At 48.2% G+C, this 26,301-nt stretch overlaps 1 protein-coding gene across 1 annotated transcript in view; it reads left to right on the forward strand.

Annotated features, from left to right (window-relative positions):
• Positions 1–23,847, forward strand: part of RSPH14 (radial spoke head 14 homolog) — a 95,862-nt gene extending 72,015 nt beyond the window's left edge. The window contains exons 4-6 of the mRNA XM_070951370.1: positions 20,891–21,116; positions 21,287–21,423; positions 23,609–23,847. Of these exons, the coding sequence (XP_070807471.1) occupies positions 20,891–21,116; positions 21,287–21,423; positions 23,609–23,847 (602 nt within the window). The remainder of the gene's footprint in view (positions 1–20,890; positions 21,117–21,286; positions 21,424–23,608) is intronic.
• The last annotated feature ends 2,454 nt before the right edge of the window (positions 23,848–26,301 follow it).

Consider the following 26,301-nt stretch of genomic DNA (forward strand, 5'->3'; position numbering starts at 1 on the left):
GTTTCCAAATGGAATAAATTTAAATATGCAAACATTTCCAAAAGCGCTGCTTAAGAAAGCTAATTTGTAATCACATTCTTATCTCCCACCTTGTAAAGTTAAAACTGCTTATCTTTGCTCTATCTGCTTCCCCCCTTCGCTCAAAACATCTTTGTTTGTGCCTTGAAAATCGTGCAATGTTACACTCCACCGATTTTCCTACCTCCAATGTTAATTTGATTTTTCTCTGTGATAAAACATTATTGCTGTGATGAATCAATTTTAGACTGACTTTCTAGGTAACGTGAACGGACAGGCAGGCACCTGACCCCCGAGAGTTTTGTCTGAGAGGGAGCGCCAATTCGTCTTCCTTAAAGCCAGAAACTGGTCACACTGAATAAGCAAATGTCCACGTGGGGCCAGTCCAGCCAAGGCCGTTTCTCAGGCAGCTCTTTTGCCTGTACTTTGTTCTGCCCAAAGGACCCACATTCACACAAACATGCCCAGGTAACATCTCAAGTCACCCATTCCAAACTTCTGTGAAAACTGCTGTCTGGGGGGTGGGGGTGGGGGATGCAAGCCAGCAAACTGAAACCTGGCAGGTTTCAGCCAGAAGAGTCCTCAGGGTCAAGGCCCCTGCTCTGCAGGCCCTGTGGGGCCCCAAGGTCCCCGCAGCCCTAAGGACAGAGGAGAGGCCTGCTTCAAAAGGTGATCCTCCCAAGCTGGGGGAGGGAAAGGAGGGGGAGCCCTGCTACCAGAAGAATTCCAAGGTCCCTTCCAACTCTGTTATTCTGTTATCTTTCCTTCGGCCTGGAATTGGGATGATGGGAGCAAAGGGAACGGCTCAGAATTTGGCTAACTGGCAAACCCATCGCCAAGGAAAGCCACACTTCTAAACAGTCTTATTCAGCCAAAATCCCTACCTAATTTAGAATGACTTGCTGCCAAATTAATGTGCAAAGTTGGGCTGCAAGAGGCTTTGCACAATAATTTTCCAGTTTTATTTGTACAATAAACCACCGTGAGCCCATTCAATCTAGCAGTATACAAATATAGTAATAATTAAATAACTAACTTAAACCCTGGTTTCAGGAACAGGTAGACAAAATTACCCATTAATATATCAGGGGAAATTATCCATGGCTGGTTCTGTAGCATTTAGAATAAAAAAGGCAGGTGAAAGAACTTCTGTTAATAAGTTACAGATGTTAGACTATCTTTCTATTTCCCAGAAAGAAAACCCATTTTGAATAGTAAATATCATTTCAGGTCCTGGAGAATCTGGATTAGAACTGCACCATTTAATTACAGACTGCCTTCTTGGGATTCAGGGTTGCCTTATGGAAAGGGGGGCATGAGAGTTTTGCTCGTGCCAACTCTCTCATTAGGCTAAAAATTGAGCCAACAGAGCTACTACCTCTCCGCTGGGAGATGAAACAAACAGCAAGAGGCACCTGAGGTGGCGGATCTGGGTCACCAGCTGCCTTTTCAAACACCCAGCCATTAAGAATGTCTGCCCCGGAGGCCAGAATAACTTTGGGTTGTCCTACACCCACTTTAAACTTTCCAAAACCAGATGAGGTAATTTCACCTGGATTCAGGGAATCTCTGAAGGTCCAAAATTAATGATTGGATGCAGAGTGGGCCGAGGGTAGAAAAGGAGATTGAACTCAGGGACAGTGTTTGGTTAGAAGAGTTTCTGGATGAAGCAAATAAGCCGCTTTCCTCTTCAGAGCTGAGTTGGGCTCCTTCTGACGGGCAAGTGGCAGAGAGGCACAAAACCGACCCTGTGTCACTCCAGGCCCAGCAATGAGGGCACCTTTCATCATCTCTGTGGGATCCTTGGTGGTCTCTGAGCTTGCTCCAATTAGATAACATCATCAGGGCTAGAAGGGAGTGGGGTATGAACTGATGAGGTTACCTAGTTGGGTCATGAAAACAAAACAACCCAACTCAGAGGGCACCAAGGACCCCCCCCCCATTTCAGCCTTAGTTATAAATATTCTCTATTATTGGTATCGTAACTGGGGCTGTTCTTAGGCATTCTGCATGAGGCTGCCTGCATGCACGTAAGATGCTAACTGGCACAGAGCACTGCAGCTGCTGTTCATGGGCAGAGGTTTTGCCCAAGGCCCTGAACTCTGGAAAGCAGGAAGAGGAGAGGACGCCCCTTCCCAAAGGCCTCTGGGTTATACCTCAGCTCACGGATTGTCACTTGGCACCCACCAGTAAAAAAATGCCCTCTGCTGCGACCTCCACTCCCACATCCGACTCTCTTGCAGATCAGGCTGAAGACAGGGCTGGATCTCTGAGGAAGGCAGATCCCCCCCCACCCCACTTCCGGCCACTGGCCCAAGTCTATGTACTGAATGGATCTTGCATAGTGGGTACTATCTAGGAAACAGACAGGCTATAAATGTTATAAAAACTCAAGACCAGCTCACTATTTCTTCTTGCTATGCCTTTTTTATGGAATCTGTTTAGTCAGAAGTACCTAAAGTTGTTCCACCGATAATTCGTATTCCATAATAAACTTATTCAAATCAGCAGCAGCTTTTCAGTTCTATCAAGACTGCCTCTTCTAAAGGCCCGAAGAATCATATCAGCTGAATTTCCCTTTCTCAGACCTGCAGAATTAAAACAATTTGTGCAAGTAGAATCCTTTGGAGAGAGACCGTCAGTGACGCAAACACATATTTAAATTAAGGCTCTGTCGCACGGCTTTTACCTGGCTAGATTACAAGAATGAAAGAGGAACAAAGAGCAGTTGAGTTTTTTGCTGAAAATAAAGCGGCTAGATAACCCGGCTGGCATTTTTTACATTCTCTCGCACAGCTAAGGATGGGCAAAGGATGGGCAGACTCTAAAGGGAAGTCCACACTCTTCTCATCTGTTTCCTGTTCAGTCTGATGCCACCTCCTGACCTATGATGCCACTTTGCCTAACTGGCTGAAACCTCTGCAGCTCCGTTTCCCATCATATATTAGGATGATTATGGACTGCCCTAATGAGGAATCCATAACAATCAACCATCTACAAAACCAACCCCTTAGTTGGAATCACGTTGATGCTAACTGACAGACATGCAGGCAGGCAGAGGCCAAGAATGGGAATAGAGTAGAGTAGAGTAGAGTGGAATGGAACAGAATAGGAGTAACAGAGCTGGAAGGGACCTTGGAGGTCTTCTAGTCCAACCTCCTGCTTAGGCAGGAAACCCTATACCATTTCAGACAAATTTTTATCCACTCTCTTCTCAAAAACCACAAGTGTTGGAGCATGCGCAACTTCTGGAGCCAAGTCATTCCACTGATTAATTGTTCTGTCAGGAAATTTCTCCTTAGTTCTAGGTTGCTTCTCTCCTTGATTAGTTTCCACCCATTGCTTCTTGTCCTGCCCTCAGGTGCTTTGGAGAATAGCTTAACTCCCTCTTCTTTGGGGCAGCCCCTCAGATACTGGAACACTATGATATCACCCCCTAGTCCTTCTTCTCATTAAACTAGACATACCCAATTCCGAATTCATATGTTTTAGCCTTCAGTGCCCTAATCATCTTTGTTGCTCTTCTCTGCACTCTTTCTAGAGTCTCAACATCTTTTTTACATCGTGGCGACCAAAACTGGATGCAGGATTCCAAATGTGGCCTTACCAAAACACTTCACGTAATCTTGAGTCTATCCGCTTATGCAGACTAGAACTGTGTTGGCTTTTTTGGCAGCTGCAGCACCCTGCTGGCTCATATTTAAATGATTGTCCACTAGGACTCCAAGTTCCCTCTCACACTTACAACTATTGAGAGAGGTACCACATATACTGTACCTGTGCATTTCGTTTTTCTTGCCTAAATGTAGAACCTTACTTTTTTCACAAATTTCATTTGTTAGATAACACTCAATTTAACAGTCTGTCAAGATCCTTCTGAATCTTAAGCCTATCTTCTGCAGTGTTGGCTATTCCTGCTAGCTTGGTGTCATCTGCAAATTTGATGAGTTCCCCATCTATCCCCTCATCCAAATCATTGATGAAGATGTTGACGAGTACTGGGCCTAAAACAGAGCCCTGGGGTACCCCACTGCATACCTCCCTCCATGTAGATGCAGTTCCATTGAGGATTACATGTTGAGTGTGGTCGGTCAGCCAGTTACAAATCCAGAATAGGGAAATTGTCTACTCTGGCCCTCCAGCCCTTGATGTCTCAGGCATGCAGGCTCTCCTCTTGGATTATCTTAAGGAGGAATCCCTACTTTCCATATCAACCAACCATCTACAAATCCAACACAGAAGACCTCACACAAGGGCCACCTCCACACATTGGAAGCATGTTATGCTACTCTACAGGCGACAGTGTGCAGGCATAACCTAGCCTACTCTGGCCTTCCATCCTTAGTGCCCCATGCATGCAGGCCCTTCACTTAGAACTGGTTTGCACCGGTTTAAAACTTTCTGTTTCCCTATTTTTTGCATGGAGACTGAAGAAGACTTGCATGACACCCCTGGTTTCTGGTCTGCCTGCTGTTGGCAGAGTGGCGGATAGACTCTGTTCTCGACTCTGACAGCCTTCCCACTTTAGCACTATGGATTGTGTACTATTTCTTTAAGTTAGTAGACCAAATCTTAAGGTTTTTCAGAGATTCATTATTGTCTATTTTGGGAGTTGGGATGCTGATATGGCACATCAACCACTGTTGGTCTACTTTTAGAAGCCTCTAAATCAGGGGTGTCAAACTTGATTTCATTGAGGGCCGCATCAGGGTTGTGTTTGACCTTGGGGGAGGCCAGGCTGGGTGTGGCCAGCTTGACGTCACTGCCAGCCAAAACGGGCTCCCAATCTCCAGATCTAAGCACCCCGTGGGCTGGATCCGGCCTCAGGCCTTGAGTTTGACACCCCTGCTCTAAATGGAAACTGCAACTCACTGGAAACTGAGTACTAACCTCATATGGCAGAAGTGTTTATTCTCTGAAAAAGCAACTCATTACACTGGGAAGTCAGATTATAATTTGTTGATATTTGCTTTCTGTTTTGTTTTTTTACATTTTTCAGCCATTTGGTGTTTTTCTCTACCCCATCTTGGTATCTTTCAGGAAAGGTATCTTTTAATTGCCCTTATATGTTATGTCAAAGCATTCAAATTTTTAAATATAACCGGGATTGTAATTTGCTTTTGGATATCACATGGGATAAAGTATCCTGAGTGATCTGAACAAGCCATTGCAACCTTGGACAGATCATTTCTACTCTTTTATGTTTCAACGATTTCACACCTAACCTGAAGGATTTAAGCATGTGTGCAGGATTTAAAGCTGTCGTCTCTCATCATTTTCAATCTTAGATACATCTGGTTTATTCAAAACCATATACATAGAATATTCAGCCATAAATTCATCTAAATATTGCTGTCCGAGCCACTGCATATTTATCAGAATTCATTTCCAGCGAGGAAGCTTCTTCCCAAGTAAGCGTGCAGGGAATCATACGTTACACCCGCTTACTTTATATTTGTGCCTCTGTACAATGAAAACCATTCATCAACGCAAGATGTTATTAACATGGCAACTAACGTAACGGTAGTGTGGTCCTAGGGCAGCCCTTGCCTACCAGGCCTTTCAAATGAGTCTTAAGTTGCCTGAAACAAGAGACTGTGAGCGAATAACCATGAGGGTCAACTGGAGGAGGTTTCAAGATCAGATGCCATCACCAAGAGATGCTACTTAACGCTTCCTCCTTCTCCAGGGCCTTCCCAACTCATCCCATGCCCCGTTGGGTGTTACTGTCAAGCCTAGGAGAGACCTGGTCTTGCACCGATCTGCAAGATCTTTGCACAGATCCTTGCACTGGATTTCTCAAGAAATCCATGCCAACATGGTTTCCTTGCAAAGCAGATGACCGCCAACTGGCGATGTCACCAGACCCTGCTCCATTTGGGTTTTAGCACCAGGAACAACCTCTGGAACACTTCAGATTTTGAAGCGGGTGGCCTGCCCTTGGGCACCGGCTCTGCCCACCCACCCACCCTCTTCCTCAGGCCCTGCCAAGCAGAAAGCCAGGGCCCGCATCTCCCAGCTGCCGGGCTTTAAACCCACAGCACTCAAGCCAGAAATGACGGCAGATGCTCTAGAGCAGAAGAAGCGATCGGCCGTCTCAAAAATCGGGCTGGCGCTGACCGCGGGCCCCGGGGGAGCCGCCCGGCCTTTCCGCAGCATCATCCCTGCCTTCCTCCGGAGCTGCCCCAGGGCTCCTTCCTTCGGGGCGCCTGCAAAGGCGGCGGGGGCCGAGACTGGGAGGCCCCCCGGTCGGTTCTGCCCTGCGGGGCCGGCATTGCCTCTCAGCGAGCCCTTTCCTGCCCCTTCCAGCTTGCCTCCCTCCCTCCCTCCCGGCGCCTCCCCTGCCCGCAAAGCTGCGATCTGGCGGGCGGCGCCCCCGGCCGCGCTCCGGGACTCGGCCCCGCCGGGAAGGGCGCTGCGGCGGGGGCCCCGGACAGCATCAGCGGCGGGCGCTGCCGCAGCGGCGCAGGGAGCCGCCACCGGGCGGGCTGCGCAGGGCTGGGCGGGCGGGCGGGCGGGCGCGCGCTCAACGGCGGGTCTGCCGGGCTCCCCGCCCGCCGCACCTTCCCGCAGGAGGCCCCCCCGCCCGCCCGCCCGCCGCTTCCGGAGCAGCGGCGGCGGCGGCGGCACGTGGCGGGGCCGGGGGCCGCGGGGGGCGGAGGGGCTCCCGGGGACAGGGCTGCTCCGGCGCCGGAGGGACAGGCAGGCAGCCGGCCCGGCACTCACCTCCTGGCGGCGGCGGCGGCGGGGCGGGCAGGCGGGGCCGCGGCGCTTGGGCGAAGCCGGCGCTCCCATCGGCGGCGCCCCGCGACGGCCCGCAGGCGGGAGAAGCAGGAGCCGTCGGCGGCTGCCCGCGCCCAGCTGGGACGGACGGGCGTCTCCCTCCTCCCTCCGGCCGGCCTGCCTGCCTGCCTGCCTGCCGCCCGCCGCTTCCCCGCAGCCGCACGGCACAGCCGGCCACGCTCCGGAGCCTCGGGCGGAGGGAGGCGGGCGCGCCGCAGAGGCTCCGCGGCCCGGATTGGTCGGCCGCCGCCGGATCGGCGTGGGCACGCGCCAATGGCGCGGCTCGCCGGGGAAGGGGCGGGTCCGCGGGCGCCAGAGCCCCGTTAGCCCGGCACGGGCGCTGGGCGGCTGCCACGTGGGTCGCCGCGCCGGTCCCTCGGTCCTCCCGGGCGGGAGAGGGTGTCTGGCCGCGGGGCGGCTCGGGCTCTTGGAGGGCCTCCTCTCCGCGGAGCCAGACGGGCCCCGGCCGCCTCCGTCGACGCCAGCCTGGTTGTCCCCCGGCGATGTCCCGGCGGGGCCGCCCCCGGTTCAGCCGCCGCCCGCGCAAACTCCCTGCGCTGCTACAGCATCCTGGCCGGGTTAGCCTGGGAGAGCTTTGGGGAGCAGCCGCCGTGCGCCCTGCCTTGGCCTCCCCCTTCATAGCGGATGGTCCCCCGGGGGTTATGTTTCTCCTGGCCAAGCGGCGGGTGGCTCCGAGGACCTTCTCCCCTCTGCCGCCCCAGAGAATGTGCAGACCGCTTCATTGTACGGAACTCAAAAGACAGCGGAAGGGATGCAACGGAGTCTGAGCAGTTGCCACCTAACTATGAGGAAAGACGATGAAGTCTGGGCACCGGGCCAAGGCAGAGCAAGGACCAGGCCCCGTCCTGAGAGGTCCCGCCTGATTCTGATGATTCTACGAGAGCTGATGCCCGGATGTCGAGCAATACCTGTTGGGTCATCATAAAGGACCAGCGGAGGCTGCTGCTTGCAGGGAAGAGCGGGAAATGAGGCAGGGATGTTTGGGAGCTTCACAGGCCAGTGGAAGGGCGAGTTCCTCAAGAAGCTGACAAGGGATGCTAAAAACAACGAAATTACAGGTAGTCCTCAACTTACAACTGGTCGCTTATCAACCATTCACGGTTACAACAGAGCCCCCCCCCCAAACCTACTTACAACCTGATCCTTACTTTATCACTCTCTCTTCCATGATGGTTAATTTTCAAGAAGAAAAGCCAGATTAGTCATACCGACTTTTTTATGTAGGACATACTGACGATGTGAGAGAAGATTGAGAAGCCGTCCTAGAGTAACACGTATGGAAAGGGAGGGAAGGGTCTTCTCCAAACCTCCTTCCTGCTTCTATCCAGACAGGCTCCAGTTTTGCTGTAAGAGAGCGGCGAGTGCTTAATTCTTAAATACAGCGCTTCATTTTTAAATTTGTTTTAGACTTTATGATTCTGCATTTGATCAGTTGGTTATTGTGCTTAACGGTTGTAGACAGCACTTCAAGAACAAAGGCAGAATATAAATTTAGCAAATAAATGGAATAAAGAAAATGAAATTCCTTTCACTGGCCTTGAGGAGCAAGCACGGAGGAGAGGCCAAGCAAAGTCCTTCAGCCAGCGCCTAATGGAAGCACAGCATCTGTTGCCGGGACAAGCGGGTGAGGTGCGCTGGCTTCAGAAGGTAGCTTAGCGGAGACTAGAGAATGAGGAAGAGGAGGGGGGGAGGCGAAGCCACCAACAGTTGCGGCCCCTGTGGAGCTTCTGTGTTCCTGGGCAGTCTGCCACAGCCACCAGTGAGGAGTGGGGGCGCCAGGTGGTGGCTGTCACTGCGCCCTCTTGTGGACAGCCAGAGGCTCCCAGCTGGATAGTCATGGAAAGCAGGACACAGGATTACCGTGCAGAAAGACGGGGCTTGTTTATCCGTCCATCAAAGGTGAAGGATCTGGGATGAAGCACCTTCTTTAGACATTGCTGTTGACCCCATAGGACTGACCCCTATCCTGAGCTTTGGAGAATCTACCCTGAGGTTTCCATGAGCTTTAAAAGGACACTTTTCAAGCAATGCTTACTGTTAAAGAAAGAATGATCAACATTCTATTCAGAACAGGATAAAAGTGGCTTTCAGCACCCACAGTAATATATGAAATTCTTGGAAAGGTATATTTTGGGAATGCCGCTATTCCAGGGACAGCAGCTCTTCCTTGCATTGAATTATCCTTCGGACTTAAGTGGGCTTGAGTGGTTGTTAGGTACCTAGGATGGTTTTAATCCAGCTACTGTGAATACTGTTCCAAGTGCAACAATTGTGAACTCAGCACATCTGACTAATCTCACTTGATTATTGGCCTCGTATGTTCTTTTAGCAAGTCACCATTCATAATTTAATCAGCCTCTCATCTTCTGTTAGTCATTTTTATTCTAAAAACTAAACAGGCTTATAATCTTGTAAATCTTTCCTCACACACCTCCTGCCTCTGCTTTCTAGAGATTTTTCCCCAAAAATATTTCTCTTTACAATTTGAAAATGCAGGAGTGAAGGTAAACTTATCTTTGAATAAGTGTGCCAAGGAGAAGCCCCAGAAATGACAGTGTGTTTGTGCACGATGGTTTTCCATTCCAGCATCTTTTACATCCTCTGCTGTTTGCAATGCCCGTTGGGTCTGGCACCTTTTGCTTCCTTTCCTTCCTTCCTTCTTTCCTCCCTCCCTCCCTCCCTCCCTCCCTCCCTCCCTCCCTTCCAGTCTGCCTGTTGACCTCCCATGTCAGTATTAAGGCAGGCCTCCTTCCAGATGCCTAGGGCTGGTTCTACCTTTGGCTATCAGTGCTCAGGCCCAGCTCTGGCAGAACCTGAGGCTCCTCCTAAGCATGGAGCCTTAGACCCAGGCGTTGATTTCCACCAGGAATGGTCAACCTACGGGAGATGCCTCCTGGGAAGTGCCCACAGAGTTTCCGTGGTTGCTTTCTTCTCTTTGGGAGTGGTGGCACAAATAGTCCCATATTTCAAGTCGGCATTTGGCATCATTTGCCCACCCTCTCATTTATTTATATTTGTGAATATGTCAACTTTAGAAACTGCCCATCTCCCTCTTAGAGCAACTCTGGCTAGTGTGCAAGTAAAATACAGAAAGATAAAAACTATATATGATGTCTATATATGATGCCTTCCACAGAGAAAGAACAGTGGTGCAGAAGCCAAGCAAAATCAGCAAGAAAGCCACAAATGAGAGTTTTCCTAGGATCCAGGTGTGTGTGGATTCAGAAGTAATTGCGGGCCGAGGGATGCCGTCAAAGTCCTGGCCCCATGGCCAGAGGCCATGGGTCTGCATGGGGAGGAAAAGATTCAGGCTCAGTCAGGCAAGACCAAGAGGCTGGGCTTCTTTTGGGAAGTTCCATCATCCACTCTCAATGGGATCTCACTGGGAGTTTGATTTAGGCCAGGGGTGGCTAAGGAATTTAGGCCAAGCTGGCTCAGGAATTCTGGGAGTTGAAGTCCACAGGTTGTAAAAGGGCCACAGTTGCCCACCCCTGATTTAGGCCAAGGTCACTGCTTTTTTTTTCCTTTTCTTTTGTTCTTTGCCCTTTTTTTCTTCTCTTATTTTAAGCTTTTTTTTTAAAGAAGGGGAAGCAAGATGAGTGGATGATTTTAGAGAGCCGGATGGATGTCTGCAGACCTAAGAGGAGGCAGTAACTGAAGGCAGCGGGGCCAATTGCATGGAGGGGGGAAAGGGAGCTAATGGAGCAGCAAAGAGAGGAGCAAGAGGTCAGGCCTAATGCCTGGAAGGAGAGCAGAAGTTGGACCCAAAGAAAGAGGACTCTCTTCTTCCAGGCCAAGGGCTACTGAACGCCATGATTGCCAAGCACTTGGCAGCTCAGAAGCATCTGCGGGGGCGAGAATGACAAAATGTGACATTGTGTAGAGGACTGAGGGAATGGCCTTGAAGGGCTGGAGGAAGAGCTGCTACCAAGGCAACAGTCAGTTAAGAGGGGCTGGAGCCCCCGCTGAGAAAATAATGGGAGAAAAGGTCTCCGTCCCCTCCTTAGTTCACATGATAGAGGCACATTCAGCCTTGCAAATGATCCTGCTATAGTTGTTACAATCTCTTCTCATCTCTTCTATTTTCTTGTCTAGTCTAGTCTACTCTATTCATGCTGCCCATCACCCCAATAATATAACTGACATTTCCTACAATAAGAGTATCCTGGCCTATATGGCATTGTTTTCTTAGTCTGGTCTATTTTACTAGGCTGGGCCCCTTTTAATTAATTAATTAATTAGATTTTTATATCCCACTTTTATTACTTTATAAGTGAACACACCTAATACTCCTACAAGAGCAAACTAGCTGATTGTATAGCTGTCGAATGTGGTAACACTAACATCAAGGCTCTACTTATTAACTCTGATTTACTCCCTTAATCCCATATATCCCATATCCCAGGCAATGGAATCGTTGCCTTTGGAATCCATTTTTCCTTCCCAGACCAATGTATAATTATGGATATACAGTAAGCATAAAATCTGCTCCCTTTCTCCATCAACCCATAGACAAGGTAACCATTGTCCACCTGGTTGCACTTAATCTAATTCTTGCAGCTGCTGACCCACAATGAATAATGACCATCGATCCTCTGGAATATAATTGACAGGGATTGGCTTTAAATCAGATACCAAAAGTTAAATGACCTTATTCTGCAATTCTTCAAACCAAATATGTGTCATATGTGCAAAAAATTTAAAATGTTGCTTTTGCATCTTGAATGCATATTTGAAAGTGTTCTAAGCATCTTGACTGACCCACAGTGTCCCATGCACTGTCTATTATCTTACCTCTTTTTGTGGATCAGTTGAATATCTAATTATGTCAGGCTGCGTATTTCTTTTTTTCTGATCCCTGGGAAAACTGCAGCTGGCCCACAAGGAGGGTCATAAAAGTCAGGATGGCAGCCACAAACAACATATAATCAAAGACCCACCCACCCACTTTTTTCCTTGTACATCTTGTCCTTTTTTTGATCCCCACGTAGACACCACCATCCCATCGTCGCTGCCAATGACGAGTTACTCCTGAATGTGCCCCATCTTGCCTCTTAGCTACTGGGGCAACCACACCTTCTCTGCTGCTGTTGCCTTTAGCCACAGAGCAGAGGTTGAAGGGCAGCCCCATCTCTTTAGTAAGCGCAGGGCCCCCACCTCAGAGCCTACCACCACCACCCCAATCTCCATGCAAATCATGGCTAGACGTGTTCCCCCGATACGCAAATTTAATTGTTTTATGCCGCATCAGAATGTAGAGTTCAGGCAGCATTTTGCTTAAAGAAGAAAAATATAAACCACTTACCACTGCCAGGACACTGGGCTAGACTGGGTGAGAGCCGACAAACCGAACTCAAGCCCCCAAAAATACTGCAGACAGATGTTCCCCAGGACCAGGAAGAGCAGAAGACCCTCCTCCCGGAAGAGCGGGTGTGCAGCCAGGGGTTCTTCCCTGAATCCACTGGTCTTTAGCGATGCAGGTGGCCTCTCTGGCACAAAAAGCCTCTGCCCAATTTCTGCCAGCCCAGACCCTCCTGGGACCCAGAGCACTGCCTCCCCTGATTCATGGCCTAAGAATCCCTCAATTGTCTTCCTCAATGCAGGGTGAGCTTTCAAAACAGCTACCCGATTGTTGAGCGGGGCAGCTCAAAGCAGCCACATGACTTGAATCCTGAAAATGCCCCACTGTTCGTCCAGGAGCTGCCACTGGTCCCATTTCAGCTGCCGTCCTCAGCCTGCAAAGCCTGGAACAGCTTTGGGTCCATGAATTGTCTTCCCTCATCTCCTGTCAGAAGATCAGCCGGGGGACCAGTCTTCCTGGGGCCGGTCTGTGCCTCCTCGGGCAGCCCCCTAACTCTGGCCCTGTTTTCTGGGTCCTTCCAACCACAGGACTTTCTTTGAGAAAACAGTTGGCAGTAGTCTGTTCACTCAGACATGGCTCCAGTACGAGGTTTCTTTTTAACATGCCTGTTCTTTCGCTTTTTTTGCTTTTCAAAATGAAATCTGCTTTAGTTTTGTCTTTTGTCTTTGTTATTTTAATTTTTTATTTATTTTTATTTATTTATTTATTCATTGAATTTATATTGCCACCTATTCACCCATGGAGACTCAAGGAGGCTTACAGAATATAAAACCTCATTTAAAACAATAAAACTAATAATAAAAGAATCAAATAAAATCACCCCTCTGCCCCAGCGACAGCAGATCACACGAGCCATTTAATGGGGTCTATCCTGCTCTGGGTTCCCCAGGCCCACTGGCAGAATCAGGTCTTCAGCGCCTTCTGGAAGAGTGTCAGAGTGGGGGCCATCCTAATTTCTGGGGAGGATGATGTTCCAGAGAGAGGGAGCCACCACGGAGAAGGCCCTTCTTCTGGGTCCCACCAGGTGCATCTCCCTTGGGGATGGGACCTGCAGCATTCCCTGCCTCCCTGCTCTGGTGGGTCAGGTAGATGTGACCGGCAAGAGACAGTCTCTCAGGTCACCTGGTCCCAAGCCATGGAGGGCTTTAAAGGTGACAACCAGCACCTTGAATTGCACCCGGAAGCAAATCGGCAGCCAATGCAGCTCCCGCAGGAGAGGTGATACATGGACACACCGGGGTCTGCACAAAACCATGCAGTCCCCTGCATTTTGCACCAATTGTAGCTTCCGGATGCTCTTCAAGGGCAGCCCCATGTAGAGTGCATTGCAATAGTCAACAAGGGAAGTGACTAGGGCATGAGTGATTGTGAGTAGGGATTGTTGGTCTAGGAAAGGGAGTAACCGGCACACAACCCACAGTTGCGCAAAGGCCCTCCTGGCCACGACCACCACCTGCTCTTTGAGCAGGAGTCGTGAGTCCAGGAGAACCCCCAGGGTTTCTTTGGGGTAGTGCCACCCCATCCAAGACCGAAGGTTGCAATTCTCTCTAAGCCAATGAACCCCAAAGCCCTCTGGGCCACTCGGTCTTGCCAGGGTTAAGTTTCAACCCATTGCTCCCCATCCAGCCCCTAACAGCCTCCTAACAGTGCGAGAGGGAGGACACAGCATCACTTAACTCACTATGGGCCGAGACATACAGCTGAGTATCATCAGCATATTGGTGAAATATTTTTTATTTAAATATTGCATCATGAACATTTTATTTCTGATTTTTTTAAAAAACTCTAAGCCACCCTGGCAGGAATTGCAATATAATTCTCAATTTTTTCTTGAGTAGAGATCTGTGGCTTGCTTGGGCTTCTCATTGCTTTGAAAAAAAGAACAGTTTGTCGGTTTGTTGACAAATACACAGATTGAATTATTTGCAACAGAAGTTAACCTAAGCACCTTCACATCCATTTCCAAAGAGATTTTTTTTCCTTCAATGGTTTTTTGTTGAAGAAGCCAGACATCAGTTCAGCTGTTTGTCCCTGGAAGTAAAACCTGCAGATTAATTTTCGCTCCTTTTCACAAAAGGTCAGAGGCCTGGCCTACATCCAAAAGAGATAGGTAGTGTGGAATGACCATAATTAATCTGCTCACGTTAAATAGGGAAGTCTTCAAAACATTGTCAGCCAGCTGGAATATTCTTATATTTTCCTGGCACTGTTTCATCTTTCTAGGATCTTTGAGATCTACGGAAGAGCAGGACAAGTTCCAAAAGCATAAATATTATTAGCAAGATCCCCTGCATTCCTTGTAGCTTTTGAAAGGGCCACTTTTGTCAACTACTTAATTGTCATTTGAACTACCCCCCCCCCATAGTCGTTCATCATCATACAACTTCAACCAATTTAATGTAAGAGCTGGAAAATGTATCGGGGAACAATTTATTATACGTGGTTGTATGGAAAGTTTTGACATCCTTGCATTGATTGAATGGAGAAATTTCCTGAAAATTAAATCACAAGCTGTATGTCTAATTAAGTCCCACAGCTCTAACAAGCAAATATGTTCAAAGCCAAACCTGTACAAACCAGCATAAATAGTATCAAGGCATATGAACTGGTTTAATCAAAAAAGGCTTACATTTTTGTTCAGATTCCTAAAGTTTATAACAGAAACTTCAGTTCCAAAACACCTTTTTGAAAGATTCCCCAATTTTTTTCTTGATAATCAATTATCAGAATAACTGAGCTGTCAGATTTTTCCTCCAGCATCCTGAAGTGGGGTTTTTCCTCTTTGTGACACCTGATGAATTCAGGTTCTCCCTCCATCTATTAGATTTGTCCTCAACCATGTCAGTGATTTCCCTGATGCTTTAGCTTTCTGCTTGGTAAATACAGGACCGTAAGAATCATCTGGAAGGCATCTGATTGGATTATTCAGGACATTGAGTTCTGAGTTTTAATTTTCCTATTTGGAAGTTAGTCATGCTACATTAGAAACTCAAAACTTCAAATAGCTGGCAGGAGGTAGGCCTGACCACACCGGGAGATCTCAAGGAATCTCCGTAGATGTCCTCAGGACCTCACTATATTTGAGCCACGAACAAGGGGTCAACCTAAAGCACCTGAAGGCAGAAAAACAAGCAATGGATGGAAACTAATCAAGGAGAGAACCGATCTACAAGTAAGGAGAAATTTCCTGACAGTGAGAACAGTTAATTAGTGGAATGGCTTGTCTTCAGATGTTGTGGGTGCTCCATCACTGGAGGTTTTCATCTGAGGTCTTCGGGGGCTGGATGGATCGTCCCCGCCCCCAACCCGGCTGTCTAAGCTTCCCGCCGGCCAGCTGAGAGCTTTTCCACTCTCCGCAGTGCCATGGCTGGGATGGGGCCGGCGTTTTTCTCTATACCGGCATTTCTCCTGTGTCACGAGGGTGAGGAGGCCAATGGCAGCGAGATTCGGGGCAGCAGCGGTGCCCGGATTGTGGCGACCTGCTGTCTTTTCTCCTATGGGCTGTAGCTGGATTACTGGCGGTGGTGGGGCGACCGCGTCGGCGGCAGAGTAGTCCTTTCGAGGCGCTGGGGGTCTCCTGGCACATTTGGAGCCTCCGTGGCAAGTTTACAGCGCTCAGGGCAGCAGCAGCGGAGGTGGAGATGGAGGAGTCCTGCGCTGGCCGTTGGGAAACATTCTAAATCCAGTAGCAGCCTTGACAGCCCTGGATAGATGCTGCTGGGATATCTTTCTATCTGTCTTTAATTTACCTTCACTGAACCTCCTGGACTGTCTCGGGATACCTGGTTTTACTTGAAGGGGTGGTTCTCATAACGACCTGTGATCCATATAAAGACCAATTGAAATTGGGGGGGGGAATAAAAAAAAAACCGACCCTGAAAACCTGTAATGGCGAATGGACGATTATGGAATTGTAATTCCCAGCCGCCTCATATCACACACACACCCCACCCTGGTCTGGTCTTAGAAGAGTCATCGATCACTGACCATCTAACTGATTATCCTGCAGCAAATTACATCTTCCTTGTATTCCATTGCTAATCCATCTCATCTTCTCATAACATCACCACCAAAAGGATTCTATAGACCGGCCCTATACTCTACCAACTCTTTCAGTCGGACGGAGAGTTAACAGCTAGGATACGGATATTGCAGGAGTCGGTTCATTGCTCTATTCACCACCAGAAAGATTGGCACATTCCATGGCCAATTATACTCTAGCCAGCCTTTTTAAGAGGATAGCCTTGGACATTATTTCCTTGGTGTTCTTAAATAACATAAGACTCCTCCTGCTATTATGAAAGGACAATAGAGCTTACTCTACCAACGACTTGATCTACATCTTCCTTCTCTCCAGGACCTCAGAATTTATGTCATCTTCTTGGCCATTCTAAGATCACCCCCTGGTCACCGGATGTACTCAGCGGCTGAGCTTCTTGCTCTGCGAGAAGGTCCACGGCTAACAAAGCCCCCCTCATTTGTGAACTAATTCAGGAGGGGAAAGCGGACCTGGCAGGTATTACAGAGACCTGGTTGGGCCATGAAGGGGGGGTCCCCCTCGTAGAGATGTGCCCACCAGGTTTCCGCGCATTCCATCAGCTCAAATTCGGGAAGGCTTGGACTCTGACTGGGTAGGTTCAGATGGAGTGATGGAGGCGGGTCTTGAGGATATTATTTGGGATGAGTTTGACCCTGTGACCCCTGAAGACGTGGACAGGTTACTGGAAAAGTTGAATGCGACCACATGTTTATTGGACCCGTGTCGCTCCTGGTTGGTACTGGCTTCCCGAGAGGTTACACGAGGCTGGCTCCAGAGGATTATAAACGCTTCTCTGAGTGAGGGTTTCTTGCCTTCCGCCTTGAAAGAGGCAGTGGTGAGGCCCCTCCTCAAGAAGCCTTCTTTGGACCCAGCTGTTCTAGCAAACTACCGTCCTGTCTCCAACCTTCACTTTGTGGCTAAGGTTGTTGAGAGTGTGGTGGCACAGCAACTCCCGCAGTACCTGGATGAAACTGTCTATCTAGATCCGTTCCAGTCCGGCTTCAGGCCTGGTTACAGCACTGAAACGGCATTGGTCACATTGGTTGATGATCTCTGGAGAGCTCGTGATAGGGGCTGCTCCTCTATCCTGGTTCTATTAGATCTCTCAGCGGCTTTTGATACTATCGACTATGGTATCTTGCTGCGCCGACTGGAGGGGCTGGGAGTGGGAGGCACTGTTCTACAGTGGTTCTCCTCCTATCTCTCCGACTGGTCGCAGTCTGTGTTGGCAGGAGGGCAGAGGTCGACTTCAAGACACCTTACTTGTGGGGTGCCGCAGAGGTCAGTCCTTTCATCTCTTCTGTTCAACATTTATGTGAAGCCACTGGGTGAGATCATCTGTGGTTTTGGGGTGCAGTGCCATCTTTACGCTGATGATACTCAGCTGTACATCTCCACCCCAGACCACCCCAGTGATGCCCTTACAGTGATGTCCCAGTGCCTCGAGGCCGTGCGGATCTGGATGGGGAGAAGCAGGCTCCAACTCAACCCTTCCAAGACCGAGTGGCTGTGGCTGCCGGCGTTCCGATATAGCCAGCTGATACCATCGTTGACTATTGGGGGCGAGTCATTGGCCCCCACGGAGAAGGCTCGCAACTTAGGTGTCCTCCTGGACACGTGGCTGTCTTTAGAAGAACATATGACGGCTGTGGCCAGGAGAGCTTTCTATCAGGTTCGCCTGATTTGCCACTTGCGACCCTTTCTGGATCGGGACTCCTTATGCACAGTCATTCATGCCCTCGTCACTTCTCGACTGGACTACTGTAATGCTCTCTACATGGGGCTTCCCTTGAGGTGCACGCGGAGGCTCCAACTGGTCCAGAATGCAGCCGCGCGGGTGATATTGGGAGCGACATGGCGCTCACATGTAACACCTCTCCTACACGAGCTGCACTGGCTCCCAGTGGCCTTCCGAGTGCACTTCAAGGTGTTGGTTTTTACCTTTAAAGTGCTCCATGGCTTAGGACCTGGGTACCTACGAGACCACCTTCTGCAACCTATAACCTCCCACCAACCAGTACGCTCCCACAGAGTGGGCCTCCTCAGGGTACCATCACTAAAGCAATGTCGACTGGTGGTTCCCAGGGGGAGAGTCTTCTCTGTGGGGGCACCTACCCTTTGGAACAGGATACCCCCAGGGATAAGAATAATCCCAGATCTTCGTACTTTCCGTCAGGTACTTAAGACCTTCCTCTTTCACCAAGCCGGGCTGGCATAATTAATTTTTTCTTTCCTTTTCCTAATTGTGTAAATTTTATTCTGAAGATCGTAACTTAACTGATAAGCCAAATTGACTTAATTATTATTTGTTGCTTCTATTCACATTTTTATATATATGTTTATTTTGACTGTTCACCGCCCTGAGTTCTTCGGGAGAAGGGTGGTATAAAAAATTAAATAAATAAATAAATAAATAAATAAATAAATAAATAAATAAATAAATAAATAAATAAATAAATAAATAAATAAAAAAAGACTGGACATAGCATTTGTCCAGGATTGTATAAGATCTCCTTGAGCAGGGGGATGGACACTAGAAGACCTCCAAGGTCCCTTCCAACTCTGTTATTTTGTTATTCTGAGTTCATTTTGGGGTATTTTAGTTCACAGAAAGAACTAACCAATGAAGGAGACACCATTATCTCCTTCGGCAGTCTGTTCCATTCTTGAACAGTTGACCATTCGTCCTGAAATCCAACTGAAGTCTTCCTCATAATTTAATCCCCATGACTCCTGGAACAACACAGAACAATTCTGCCTCTTTGTCTACATTACTGTATAGCCCTTTTGTTAGCTTTGGAAGCCATATTAACACTGGAAGCTTCCACGCTGCCACCTTCTTGTGCTTGGGAAAATAGGAGGGGGGATTTAGTAGAATGATTGTAGTTAGACATAATAGCATTCTACCCTTCGATCAAGGTCATGGTGTTCCTGCATCTGGAGGAGGAGTGGTTGCAGTGATGGCTCAAGTTGGGACGGATGGTGATTGGGCCATGAGATGGACTGAGGGGTGCAGGGGCTGGATTTGGGATTTTGATTTACTGAGGGAAAACCTGAAACTCTCAGTTTCGGGTTTTCCCAGATGTGCCAGTATACCTACTCTAATAAATGGAAGATTTGAGATTATGCCTGTCTCGGAGTTTTTTATTGGAGTTGGGTTGTTCTGGAACGCTGACACCTTTCTTGGGCAATGATCACCTTTACCTACAGTCTTCTCTGAGTTAAACATGCCCAGCCTTTCCAATCATTCCTGGCCCCATCAGTATTTTCTTGTCAACTTGCTTCCCCTCCAGACACAGAAGGTCTACTTTGTCAATGACCTTCCCAAAATGCGATGCCGGGAATCTTCGACTTTTGAGTCAAATTACAAGAACATACAGGGAATCCTCAACCTATGACCACAGTTGGGACCAGAATAAGTATGGAGGTTGTGATGGAGTTATGCCTGATTTTACAACCTTTTATGCGATGGTTGTTAAGTGAATCATACTGTTCCTAAGTGAATTGGGCTTCTCCCATTGATTTCGCTTGTGAGAAGCTGTTTTGGGAGTTTGCAGGGTCATGTGACCCTGGGAGGATGCAACCATGGTCACACTGGTAGTCAAAGGCCTGAATTTTCATCATGTGACTGTGGGGATGTTGGGATGGTTGTAAGTATGAGGACAGGTCTTAAGTCCCTATTTTTCAGTGCCATTGTAACGTGGAATGATTGCCAAATGAATGGTTGTAAGTTGAGGACTTCCTGTACTAACTTGTCTCCTGATCAAGAGACCTTGACTGGATTGGGCCCCAGTTCGTTTGTCCACGTGATCATATGTGGCAACTTGGCAACTTGTGGACTTCATCTCCCAGAATTCCTCAGCCAGCCATGGTTGGAAACCTCTGGCCTATTGACTAGGACCAAGTATGAAGGTGGATGGTCTCACTGAGTTGAGGCATGTGGCAACTTCCTTGGCATTCCCTTAGCAAAAGACTTCATCCTGGGGGGGCATTTCTATAAAGATGAGACACAGTTCCCCAACCCTGAAGGGTTTCTTGTGGGGGCTTCATGTAAATATTCCAAAGTAGAAAGGACAAAATACTCTGGAGGAATTTCATGGGACAAGATGAAGAGGATGAGCAGGAGTTTCCCAAGATGCTTCTAGGGTGGCTTCAAATGCTGCCCTGCATGATTTCTGTGCAGCTCATCCATCAAGATGACTCACTGAGGTTCAGAAGCTCTGAACAGGATTTGTTTTGGTAACATCCAGCTCCATCCTCAAAGTCTACCTGCCTCTTTCATGACAATGATAACTAACATGACCTGCTGCAAAAATCTTCAGAACTGCCGCTTGGGTCAAGTGTGGAGAATTGTTGATTAGAAGGTCACCTCTCTGTCTCAGAGACATCCCAGAGGGGAGCTTGAGGGCAGAAAGAGGTCACTGTTTTGACCAATAGTGCAAATATTTCCTTCAGATAAAAAAAAAAAATCACACGAAGCACCATTTTTTATAGCGCCATATGTTCTTCCCTGGGCTCTCGTCATAAGTGGTGAATGCCCTTCCCCTTCCCCTCCATGGTAAGGACAGCAGAGTGGGAAGGGAATCCCTAAGGCCACCCCTGCGCTCTGACTTCCTGCAGGCCGCTGGACAGGAGAGGGAAGGGTAAGTTGTTCTTTGTTCTTGCAGTGGCCATTGGGATAGTGGAGAGCGGTTTGGTTTCATCGCTGGTGCAGAAGCTGAAGACCGAGAAGGAGGACATCCAAGAGCTCATCCTGGACACTCTAACAGGCTGCCTGCGAGTTGAAGCCTTAGAGGCCTTGGCTACAGGATCCGTTTCTATCTTGAAGGAGAAGCTCCAGGATCCCTCACGGGCCATCAGGTGCAAGGCTGCCCAGGTCCTCATGGCCATCAGGTGAGGCACACCAGCACATGGCGCACCTCAGAGGTGCAGATGGCAAAGGAGCTCCAGGGTAGCTCCATGTTTGCCAAGAGCGGTTTCCCTCTGGCTTAGTTGACTGGTCAGAAGGGCAAGGCAAGTAGACCAGCCTCAGCTGACCCAAAGGGATGGTTTTCCCACTTCAGCGTCCCATTGGAGGGGAAGAACATGGTCTTCAAAGAAAAAGTCTTTCCAGACCTGGTCACCCTGCTGGAAGATGAGGATGCGGAGGTGCGAGCCAACGCTGCTGGGGCCCTCATGAATTCGGCAGTGACCACCCAAGGTGAGTGTGGCCGCGGGGCTCAGCCCATTCTCCGTAGGAGAGAAGGAGGGGGGGGCCTCCCAGGGACACAGCCGGGCAAGCGCCAGGGCTGCAGGAAGTGCTGCTTGGGCTGCACTTAAGGTGTTTCCTTCTCACCATTTTTAGTAGAGATTTTATTTACAGTAGTGAAAACAAGTATAACTTTAAAAAGTGCAAAGAAACATAAAAGCATATAGAGGCGTGATTTCCAATTCATCACAATTAAAAACAATTAAATGTAGTATAATTACAATTATAATTGAAAAGATGAAAACTAATATAAACCAAAGAAAAAGAAAAAGGTGGAAAGAAAAAAAAGAAAAATAGAAAAGAAAGAATTTAGAAAACAAAAAGAATTTTTTTTACAAAAGTTACCCCCAGCCTTCATCACAAGTATAAACAATTTTAGTAACTTTTCACCTAAATTGCAACAAATGATCTCTTCTTCCCATATCCCATCTCTTTACACAAATCTATAAAGCATCATCATTTCAGCCTGGTGTCAAGTCCATTATGTGTTTCCAGAAATGACATCATATCTATTTTATTCTTGATCAAATAAACCAACTTTATATTCCTTCATTTTACTTCTATCAATCAATCCCATCAACTAATGCCATAGAATTTGATTTCTTTTCATTTCTTCTTTGTCCTTTCTTAAAGATTCTTCAAAACCTCTTTTGTAAATCAAACATAAAGAAATCTTGGTTTGTGAGCATGTTGCCTGGTCCCTTCATCTCCCGGCTCTCGGACCAATGGGAGATCACTGTCCTGTGGTTCCAAAGAACTATTTGCCAGTCTTTGGTCTTTCCTCCACTCATTGTCTCTGTCTTTATTTGAGACATGTTAATTCTCTATGCCCCCAACAGAAGTCTCTGGGCTGTGCTTATTATCCTGAGGAGAGGGAAGGGCTCAGGCATGTTTAGAAAAGCGGGACTAAGATTTCCTCTGTTTCCCCTTTGCTTTCAGGATGAGTTTCTAATATTTTTCACCTACCGTATTTTTCAGTGTGTAAGACACACTTCCCCTGCCCCCCAAAGTGGGTGGAAATGTCTGTGCGTCTTTTTTTTTTTTTAATTTGATTTATATGCCGCCCTTCTCCGAAGACTCAGGGCGGCTTACAGTGCGTTAAGCAATAGTCTTCATACTTTTGTATATTTATACAAAGTCAGCTTATTGCCTCCACAATCTGGGTCCTTATTTCACCTACCTTTGAAAGGATGGAAGGCTGAGTCAACCTTGAGACTGGCAAGATTCGATCTTACTTTAATTGCAGACAGCTGGTGTTAAATTACAGAGCTCTGTCTGTTGAGCTATCCAGGCTCCTATAGTCTTATAGAGCGAATGTTGCCGAAGCCCCGCCCACCCACTGACCCCCACCCTTCAGCTGCTGCCTCCCAGCAATTTGCCTCCTTGCAGCAAACAACTTGATCAGCTTCAATACAGCCTGATTTAGCACGAGCAGCTGATTGGCGGTTGGATCAGCCTCCTGGAATACTGCCTATCAGCTGTTCCAGGCTGCGGGGATCACCACCGCCCATCGGCACCATCGCCACCCATCACCACTGCCACCTATCGCCACCTCCATGCATCCCATTTTCGGCCTCCTTGTGCCTCATTTTCAGCCCATTCCAGGCGGGGATAGGCTGCAGCGGCGATCACCGCTGCCTTGAACAAGCCGAAAATGGGATGTGCGGAGGCTGAAAATAGGGCACGAGGAGGTAGCAATAGGTGGCGGCGGTGATGGGTGGTGGCGATGGCCAATGGCAATCCCCGCAGCCTGGAACAGCTGATAGGTGGTATTCCGGGAGGCAGATCCAACTGCCAATCAGCTGCTCGTGCTAAATCAGGCTGTGCTGAAGCTGACCAGGCTGTTTGCTGTTTGCTGCAAGGAGGCAAATTGCTGGGAGGCAGAGGAAGATTTTTTTTTTCTTGTTTTCCTCCCTAAAAGCTAGGTGCATCTTATAGACCAGAGTGTCTTATAGTCTGAAAAATACAGTAAGCGAAACCTATCTGGCAGTTTTTACTAAAACCCTGAGTTATGCCAAGGGAGCAAGGAAGCCCACTCAGACCTTCTGGCTGCAGCTGCTTCCATCTCACCTCTTGGTTTACCACTCACTGCTGGGCTAGCCTGTTCGTTCCCTACCATGTTTTCTCTCCATTTCAGGGAAATACGCTGCTATTAATGCAGAAGCCATTGAGTATCTTCTGCCTTTGATCCATGATGACAAGAGCAAAGTCCGCCTCTATGCCATCAAGGCCCTGACCATGTTGTCAGAAGCCCCAGAAGGCCGCGTGACACTGCTGAAGCACGTACCAGAGTTCCGGAAGCGGCTGAACGACTCCAGTGAGACTGTGCAGAGAGCAGCCCAGATCGCCATACAGGTCATTGAATGGAAACCTTAGAAAGCCCTCTTAGCAACTGGCAATAAACCGACAATAGCCCTGATGCTGTCAGGATCCATTTTGTTTGAGGTGCAACTGGGTAAGAGAGAACAGGCAGCTCTCTGGTGAAGGGCCTCTCCTTTGATCTCATTCAGGGCGAAGGAGAAGGGGAGCAGAATTAGAACTGCAAATGGGTCGTGACCTTTAAAGCTCTTAATGGCACAGGGCCAGGCTACCTGAGGAACCACCTCCTCCCTCTAGGTCAAGCCCGTCCTACTCGGATTGGCAGAGAGGACCTACTTCGGATCCTGTCAGTCAGAGAACGCTGACTGGGGAGTGGGATCCAAAAGAACAGCCTTCCCTCTGGAACATCCTGCCCTCCCCCACCCTCCTGAAGACCTGGCTCTGCTGGTTGGCCTGGGGTCCAAAGGGGAGGCGGCTGCTGGATTGACGGCAGGCTCCACCCCCACCCTCATTGCTCTCTGCCCTCCACCCGTCCATCTTTTTGATGATCATATTGAAGGGTTCCCATTGTGTTCTTTTCCTTTATTTTATTGCTCTCTTTACTTCTGATCTGTTTACACTCTTTTCATTACTTCCTTTTATTGTTGTAAGCCGCCTAGAGTAGCCCCTCAGCGAGATAGGAGGCAATAAATAAATAAATACATTGGGGAATGCAGAGATTTCACCCACAGGCCAATCCTGCTGAACTGACAGGATCCTGGCCTTGTGTCTGACTGATGCAGGAGTCCGTTGGCCCCAGAGCATGTGAAGAGGGACGTGTTGACCTAAGGAAAATGGGTGGGAAACTCGGGATGGGATGGGATGGGATGATAAGGCAGCTATCTGCCCTAATTGATCCAGGCAGGAATAAATGATAATGATTTAAGGATGCTGTAAAGGATTATGAAACGCTGGCATGGGGTGAAAGAGCTGGGACAGAGGTGGGATTTTCTTCACTCTGTCCAATATCATTATTGAAATAATTTGCTTCAACAAAGAAGAGAGATGGCCCAGGAAGAAGAAGAATACTGGAAAGAGGGAGCAGGCTATGCAGATGTTCCTGGTGGGAACAGGTCAGGCTCTTCATTAAAGTGAAGCGTTTCTGAGAAGAGGCCCTGGCAAGAGACGAGCTGCATGGCATTTGTGTTGCTTGTTTCCAAATGAGATTCTACCGCAATCTATCTTGGCGCCAGTGTTATTCAACACTTTTATTAATGACCTGTACAAAAGGATTGATGGGCTGCTGATCAAATCTGCAGGTGACACGGAATTGGGAGATCTACCCAACACCCAGGAGGACAGAATGAAATTGCAATTTATTCTGAACAGGCTGGAAGATTAGACTGAGAGGTGCCAGAGGGAGAAGTGCAGGGGAGAAAAAGGTAGGAGACAGACAAGTTGGGGGATTTATGGCATCTGAGGAGGACGTAGCCAAGCCTTATGATACCCCTACTAGGAAGGCTCAGGTGATTCTGGTTTGGATCAGAAGAAGAAGCTGCTTCAAAGGGGAGGATTTCCTTCTGTTCTGTGCTGGTGAGACGCAGCTGGAGTGATTGATTATAAACACAACCACAATTTCACTTAGCAACCGCTTTGTTTAATGTCTGAGTTGCCCGTCCCAGTTGTGGTCACAAACTAAGAGCTATCAGTGTTTGCCATCAACTCAGCATCAACTTTTAATGATCACATAAGTAGATCTTCTTCAAGATAACCTATCTCCAACCTAGACCTTGAGGTCTACGAAGGTGTATGTGTTGCTGCTACAATCCATCTGCCTCGCTGCTGATTGTCTTCTTCTTCATCTATTCTCAGGGTTGTAGACTCCCAGAAGGCTTCATCTCACATAATACGCCTTCATTGCTGAGCTAGTGTCCGGCTGCTACCTTCTTTGGCTGCTGATTGCTTTGATGCTAATGGTCAATCCTAAAAGACAGAGGCTATCCACTATTTCAGCATCTCATTATCCATTGTGAGGCTTGTTTACAGTATTTTTTAATTTAATTCAAATTTTCCTTCTCAATACATATTCAGGATATAACAGATGGAGTACTGTGTACAATTCTGGGCAGCACATTTCCAGAAAGATATGGGCAGATATCCAGAACGATATTACAAAGTTGATACAAGGATTTGAGGATGTGCCACAGGAGGACAGGCTGGAGAATCCAGGGATGTTCAGACTGGAAAAAAGCAAACAGAGGGATAGTTGGATAAAAGGGTGCTCCAGGGAAGATGGCCAGGAATTAGTTTTCCCAGAAAGTAAAAGAAGTAGGAATGGGCATAGGTTACAGTTACCTAGATTTAATTAAAACGCAAGCTAAAGGACTTCCATAATAACATCCTCTCAAGGAGAGGCTCAGCACCTTTGGGTACTCAGCACCGCTTCCCCCCACTCAGCAAACAAGCACACCGACAAACATACAAAACCACCTTCCGTCTAAGTCCCAGAGGGGCCTCCCTCAGCTGCCCTGA

Source organism: Pituophis catenifer, unplaced genomic scaffold (assembly GCF_029215685.1).
Source record: "Pituophis catenifer annectens isolate HBS135680 unplaced genomic scaffold, rPitCat1.0.hap2 SCAF_10, whole genome shotgun sequence".
Classification (NCBI taxonomy): domain Eukaryota; kingdom Metazoa; phylum Chordata; class Lepidosauria; order Squamata; family Colubridae; genus Pituophis; species Pituophis catenifer.